The 8,559-nt window shown below is 18.4% G+C and overlaps 2 protein-coding genes across 2 annotated transcripts in view; one reads left to right on the forward strand and one right to left on the reverse strand.

Moving 5' to 3' along the window:
- Positions 1-464: 464 nt before the first annotated feature.
- On the reverse strand, positions 465-3,236 carry PADL01_0523800 (ubiquitin fusion degradation protein UFD1, putative; the record flags this gene model as incomplete). The annotated part of the gene is made up of 2 exons (XM_028685610.1): positions 465-2,339; positions 2,979-3,236. 2 exons carry the CDS (start codon positions 3,234-3,236, stop codon positions 465-467), a joined length of 2,133 nt encoding a protein of 710 aa, XP_028537092.1.
- A 2,569-nt stretch (positions 3,237-5,805) lies between these two features.
- The window catches only part of PADL01_0523900 (tRNA-YW synthesizing protein, putative), a gene marked incomplete at both ends in the record, with an annotated part of 2,880 nt that continues 126 nt past the window's right edge, over positions 5,806-8,559 (forward strand). The window contains one exon of the mRNA XM_028685611.1: positions 5,806-8,559. This exon is cut by the window's right edge and continues 126 nt beyond it. Coding sequence (XP_028537093.1) covers positions 5,806-8,559 — 2,754 coding nt within the window.

Raw genomic sequence — 8,559 nt, forward strand, 5'->3', positions numbered from 1 at the left:
AAGACTCCTTGATAATTTATTGTATATATGATCATATTCTATTATATGTATATTTTTTTCATTTTAAATTTATTTTATATAATGTTTAATTGTCTAATTAACAGATTAATAAAATTTAGGTATCCATATAAATACAAATAAATAAATATATATATATAAACTGAATTTTATTCAGTTGACGTAAATATGTTTAATTGTATAATTACATAAAAAAATTAAAAAAAAAAATAAATATATAAAAAATTATAATACAAAAAAAATGAAATATATAAATATATAAATATGTATATATATATATATATATTATAACAAAAAAATAATACATAAATATGTACATTGTAAAAAAAGTACATATTATTTAATTAAATAAACAACATTTGTGTTATATTTTGATATATTCACTCATACATATATATATATATATATATATATATATATATATATGTGTTTTATTTTTTATTTAATTATGATTTATGTTTTGTGTCATTCATTAATTGGCTATAATCAACGTTTTCATTTATAATTTTAAAGGACTCCGTTTTATTAAAATGATGAATTGTATTTAAATGTAAAAGGTAATGATTTCTATAAATAATTTTTTTACAAATAGTACAGTTAATAGATTTTGATCCACAATACTTTTCATGTTCTGTATTTTTAATATATTTAAAAAAGAAATGAAAATATGTAAATAATATATTGTAATAATATTTGATAGATTTATTTATTGTAGTATTATTTGTTTTGACATTATCATATATATCAAAAAAGGTAGCTAAAATAAATTCTTCATTATATATATTAATATTTGATTGAGTAAAAATATTACAATAAGTACAATATATAATTTTTTTTGGACAAAATAAATTTTGATGAAAAATAAATTGTTTACGATATAAAATTTTATTACATACACATTTTATTTGAGTATGCCATATAAATTCATGTTTTTCTTTTTCATTTAAATATAATCCTTCATTACATATATCACAATGTATATGATTTTCTTTCTCATTTTTTTTTAACACTTTTTTACATATATTACACACAATGAAATTCTTTATACAATGAATTTTATGCATATGTATATTATATTTTAATATATCTTTAAGACAATTATCACATCTAATATATTCATCATCACTCTTTATATTTTCTCTATCTGGTGTGATCATACTTATATTTCTCAACAAATTAATATTATTATTATTAATAAATAATGGTCCATTAACACATTTATTGTTATTGTCATCCTTTTTTGTATTCATATTTTTTTCTTCATTTAATTTTAAGCATATATTATATTCTACAAGTGTATCCATGTAATTATGTACGCCTATATATATTATATGTGGGAAGAAATGTTCAAATATGTATTCTAAAAAGGAATCATCATAATTTTGTATTTCTATTTTATCATTCTCAAGATGATCACTAGAGGTACTATTGTATGTATTATGCACATCTTTATAATCATCATGATTATTATCATGATTATCATTATTTGTATTACATTGTTCGTCTTTCATTAAACAGGAAAAGTGTATTTTTAAAATACTTTTGATGATCTCTCTATTTATTACAATTGGATCAGTATTACAATCATCAATATATAAATGATGAATGACTTCTGATACTGAATCTAGAGGTGAAAATGATATAAATAAATTTAAACAATTCAACTTCATAGTTGATTCTAAATTAATAACTAGTTCAATTTTACCTTTTTTCAATAAATCTAATATATTATTATTAATAATAAATTTATATTTATTCATACCTTTCTGAATAGTATTATTTATAGGTATATCAATTTTAATAATTTCATATATATCTTTATGATCGCCAATAGTTTTAACATTTTTATATTCATCAATATTTGTTCTTTCGCATATATCAACATTAATATCTGTATTTATTAAAGAAACAGCATTATCAGGTTCTAGTTCACTTATATAAAATTTAAGATGATTAATATGTATATAATCTCCTAAAGTTAAAGTACTATAATTTAGACTTAATTCATTTTCTAATAAATTTTTCATATATTTTATATCATTAATATTATCGTTTAAAGAATCTAATTTTATAAAATCACATTTAGATAGTATACAATATGTTATTAAAACACGCGCTATACTACTACTTTGAGGTTTATCTAATCCTAGATTTTGTTTTATATTATCTGAAACAAAGATTATTCCTTCATTCGAACTAAATTCTAAAACACATGCATGTGTAATATAATTATTTTGTACGTTCTTAATACTAAATGTATATGGAAATTCTACTTCATTCTTGTAGTTGCCTTTTTCTAAGGTTTTCAGAATAGACACTGGCTAAAATAAAAAAAATAAAAAAAAAAATTAAAAAAAAAATGAAACAAAAAAAAATGATAATATAAGAATTAAATGGAATGGAATATGAATAATATTATTACACCACATAGATGGGAGCACAAAATAATATGGATACATATATTTTTTTTTTTAAATAACTACCCATACTATGTATAATATATATATATATAAACAATTAGACATATTCAAATATACGTTTATGCGTGAGATTAATTACATCAACATTTTATAGTAATTAAAAAGCTATAATATAAACGCAAGAAAATATATATATACAATCACAAACAGGAAATATATAATTGGTACTATTGTATTTATAGTACTTTTTATTTAAAGGTAACATAAGCAAGAGTACTTGTCACATTTTTTTTATTTCCTTATTTTTTCTTGTGCATATATTTTATAACTTTTATTATATGAACATTGTATACATTTTAATTCATAAGTATCAAATTAAAATGATGAAATTAATATACTCATGTTCGAAATAATGTACGTAGGACAAACAAGATATAAACATATAAATATATATATATATATATATATATATATATATATATATATATATACATATACATATATATATATTTTTTTTTTTTTTTTTTTTATAATACTAACTAGTATAACTTTATCTGAGTGGTCTTTTAGTTTATCCGATTTTTTGTTTAGTGGTAGAGTTAAAAATTTCTGACATATTTTATTATTAGAACTATGAATATATTGTAATTCTAAATCCTTTTTTAATTTATTACAATTTATATCCTCTCCTTTATCATTCTTTTTGTTCTGAAGAACTTCATTCAGTGAATTTTTTTTATTACTGAAACAAAATTTGGAATTGAATTTATTAAGAGCTCTAACAAAGTCATCATCCATTATATTTTAAAAAAAAAAAGAAAAAAAAAGAAAAAAAAAAAAAAAAAAAAAAAGGGGACAAGGCATATCTATATAGAAATATACATATATATATATATACCTATTTTAATCTGGAAAAAAATTATGTAATAATATTATGCACAAATATTTAATTGAATATATATATATAAATATATATTTATATAAATCACGATGTACTTTTATAATTCCATCGCTATAAACAAAAAAAAAAAAAAAAAAAAAATAATAAATAAATAAAAAATAAAATAAATAAATAAATATATGTTTAAATAAATAAAATGTATAAAGGAATTATATGCATATATATTTATATACATATGTACATAATATATATATTATATATATATAAATTAAGAAGAAAAATATTAAAACATCAATAATTGATAGAACTTTAATTTATATATATAGAACATTACATATTATACATATTTCAATATGTAAAAAAAAATATAAAAAAATAAAATAAATTCATTTAAATTAAATTAAAATTAAAACACAAAAGAAGGAAAAAATATATTACCTCTTAAGAAAGAAAAACATCATATTAGTTTATATTTTTGTTTACAAATTTTAAAAGAAAAAAAAAAAAATTCATGTTATAAAAAATAAACAGTATAATCAACACTTTTTCTGATTTAAAAAAAAAAAATAACACACTTAATTTCATATACTATAAGAAAAATATTAGAAGATGTTGCACAAAAAAAAAAAAAAAAAAAAAAAGAAAAAAAAAGAATAATCTGAAATTATATAATAATAAAATAATTTTATATATTATTATTATTTATGTTATTTAAAACTTATGTTTTATATTTTTTTTTTTTTTTTGGGTGGGGTTTTATGTATAAAAATTTTACCATATAAGAAAAACAAAAAAATAAATATGAAAAAGAGTTTTAAAATAATTATTTATTATATATATATATATATTGTCTACATAAAAACTTATAAAATATTCTCCTTTATATAATATGCGTGTGTTATAATATTATGAACTGAATTAATATACATATTATCTTTTTTTTTTTTTTTTTTTTTTAAATTATATAATTTATCTATATATTTTTATTATACCTATTTGCTTTTAAATGTGCGTATTATTTTAAATACAAGGAACATCTTCACCATTTAATTTTTCTCTTATATTTTTCATGCCACCTTAACCTTTTATTATAAATATATATATAATAGGTAAATATTTTTATTTCTTTTTTTTTTATAACCCATTTTATATTCTCGTGCAATCATTTAAAAAGTATTTTACTTGAAATAAAAAGACGACAAAAAAAAAAAAAAAAAAAAAAAAAAAAAAATATCAAATGTAAAAAGATAAATTAGAAAAAAAAGAATAATATAAAATGTGAATATTTCTACATATAATTTAATCATTTTAAAATTTCTTTGTTCATTCGTTCGATCTTTTTTTTCAATTCTTTAAAAACAATAGGATAATCTATGAACCCTGTATAGATATAATATATATATATATATATATATATAATATTAAGATGATAACAAACATATATATTTTCTTAGCATAATTAATTTTGTTCTTATAAAAATATTAGATCATAAAATTATATTATATTTGACGAGAGAGAAAAAAAGAAATTCTTATCCTTGTAATGAAACTTACTACCACTATATATTTTTCTTCAAATTTTTTCTTTTAAAAGATAGTTTTATACTATAAACATATGAGTGAGAAACATTATATAATTATTATAAAACATATATATATAAGAAATACATTTAATTTTTAATTATTTTATTTTATTTCTTTTGATGATATAGCATTTTAAGGAAATATGAAAAAAATTAAAAAGTATAATAAATAATTATACATATATATATTATATATATATAATACTTTTACTACTACTATATATTATTAAAAAAAAAAAAAATTAATAAAATGAATACCGTACATATGAATAATAAAATATAAGGAAACTTTTATTCTACAATTGGTTAGTTTATATATATATTAATAATTTTTATATAATATCTATTCATTATTTATTTATTATATATATATATATATTATATTTTTTTTTTTTTTTTTTTTTTTTTTGTTGATCTGTTTTGTGATATGCTCAAGAGAGGACTAAAAATTTGCTGTTTTTCGTATCTTTCTATATTATATTATAAAATGTAACATATAAAAATATATATATATAATAAATATATAGATAATTAAATAAAAGTTATGAAGATGCGATTTATATTTTTGATTAATGTTACAAAATGTGGTTCCTATAAAAAGAAATAAAAAATATATAAATGATTATATATATATATATATATATATATATATATATATATATATAATATATTATAGGAGTCATTAATTATTTCTTTTTGTATACAACGTAAACTGATATAAAAATAATAATAAATAAATAAGCATAGTATAATAAAAGGACAATATATTTTACATATATAGAAGATATATATATAAAAAAAAAATAATAAAAAAATAAACATATATTACTATATATATATATATATTTTTTATTTATTTTATTTTTTTGTTGAAATGTAAAAGATGGGAATTGTGGATCAAGAATTTCTCTTGAAGAATATCCTAGTAACACACTGTAATGAAAAAAAAGTGAAGATAAACATATCTGTGATATATGGATCAGGTGATGGTAATAGTTATAATAGAGCTAAAGATTTCTTAAACGAATTAATAGAATATTTTAATAATGTTCATTTATTTTTGAATGACATAAATGAGATTATTAATAAAGATATATACATAAACCATATAAATAGTAAGATGAATGATGGTGATATGGTTCAAAAGAAAGATTATAATGAAAAAAAAATAGAAATTAAAAATAATTATAAGAATGATAAATGTGATAATAACGATAATATTGGTAGTAATATAACATTTAAGAGTAATTATATAAATCCATCCTTAAATATGAATGATATGAATAATTTAGAAAATGAAATAATAGAATATTTTAAATTACGTTTTGATCAATATCAAGTGAATACTAATAATAATAATAATAATAAAAATAATAAGATGAAGAATAATAAAGAGAAAATATCAAGATCAGGCTATGAAAATATGGTAACATTATATTTTAATAAGAATATAAATTATTTAGAATCTTATAAAGAGAATATAAAAATGTTCAACAGTAAATTTAGAAATTATGTTGATTGTATAATAGATAATAATAAAATAGGGAAAATATATTTTAATTTAATTGATGGAAATAATCATGATTATTATTCATTTTTTGATAGCACAGAAAATTATAATTTAAATATTTTATTTTTTTTTATTAGTACATCTAGTCATGGGTCGTTCCCTAATAATTCTTTTAAAATTGATGAAATTTTTACAGACATGTTAAATGATTTTCGAATTGAAAAGAATTATTTAAAAGATATATTTTTTAGTTGTATTGGATTTGGCAATAAAGAATATGGAGATAAATATTTTTGTATTCCTATAAAAAAATGTGAGAAATATATACATTCATTAGGAGCACAAAAATTATATAAAACATTAAAATTATGTGATACACAAGATAATGAAGAAACTTTATTTTTATGGAAGTGTAATATATTTAAAACGCTTAGTTTGTCTTTATTTTTCTATTCTTTTAATTATATGAAACGATGGTATATGAATAAAACAATATATGATACCTTATCATATTATTGTTATTTTTTTTCAAATCATACAAATTTTTATGTTAATGAGAGTGAAGACAACAAATATATTAATGATCAAAAGAACCAAAAAAAAAAAAATAAGAAAAAAAAAAAAAGTGATGATCATTCTATAAATTCGATGGATCTATTGGAAGTAAGTCACTCTAATAATGAGTACCAAGAAAACAATCCTTTAATTGATCATAATAATAACAAATGTTTTAATAATGAAATATATAATACACAGAATGGTATATATTATAGCAATTTTAAAGATGTTCAACAAATGTGTTTGTCAAATATTGATAGTGAAGAAAAAAAAATAAAGGATAAAATAAATACTACGATGAATGAAAAGAGAGAAGAATTAAATGTCAATGAAGATTTAGATTTACACCGTGGGGATACTGAAAAAATTGAAGGGTGCACAAATTGTAATTGTGAATCGATGAATGAATATAATGATAAGAACAATACATATCATACAAATAATATTGAGACATATAAAGATTCAACCTCAGAAAGTGAAGCATCAAGTAATGATAGCTATGTGGATGATGAAGAGGAACACATAGAAGTAGAAGATCTCATATCAGGAGAAAAAAAGGATATGTTAAGTTCTAGTCAGAGAAACAAACTAACAAAAGAAGGTTATAAAATAGTAGGATCTCATAGTGCAGTAAAATTATGTCGATGGACAAAATCACAGGTCAGAGGTAGAGGTGGTTGTTATAAACATACTTTTTATGGTATTAATTCTTATCAATGTATGGAAGCAACACCTAGTTTGGCTTGTGCAAATAAATGTGTATTCTGTTGGAGACATCATAAAAATCCTGTAGGTGTAAAATGGAGATGGAATATGGATAAAGCAGAAATTATAGTTGAAGAAATAATTAAAAAACATAAAGCTATGATAAAAGAATTAAAAGGTATATATGGTATTATTCTTGAACGTTTTGAAAAAGCTATGAATATAAAACATTGTGCATTATCATTAGTAGGAGAACCTATTATGTATCCAGAAATTAATAAATTAATAGATGAATTACATAAAAGAAATATATCAACATTTCTAGTAACTAATGCTCAATTCCCAATAGAATTACAAAATTTAAATCCAGTTACACAATTATATTTGTCTATAGATGCTCCAAATAAAGAAGCTTTAAAAAATATTGATAGACCTTTATTTAAAGATTTCTGGGATAGATATATAAAATGTATTAAAATATTAAAAAATCGTAAAGAAAGAAAAGTATTCAGATTTACTTTAGTAAAAGAATATAATATGATGGAAAATGAAATAAATAGTTATATCAATTTAATAGAATTAGGATATCCAGATTTTATAGAAATAAAGGCTGTTACATATTGTGGCTCATCACAAGGATATCAATTAACTATGAAAAATATCCCATGGCATGAAGAAGTATATCAATTTGCGTGGAATCTAATTAATAAAAAAAAATCTTTATCAGATATATATCAAATTTCTTGTGAACATAAACATTCATGTAGTATATTAATTGCAAAAAAAATATTTAAAATAAATAATAAATGGAATACATGGATTGATTATGAAAAATTTCAACAACTTATAAAAAATAAACAAAAT

The sequence above is a fragment of the Plasmodium sp. gorilla clade G2 genome (assembly GCF_900097015.1).
Source record: "Plasmodium sp. gorilla clade G2 genome assembly, chromosome: 5".
NCBI lineage: Eukaryota > Apicomplexa > Aconoidasida > Haemosporida > Plasmodiidae > Plasmodium > Plasmodium adleri (nom. inval.).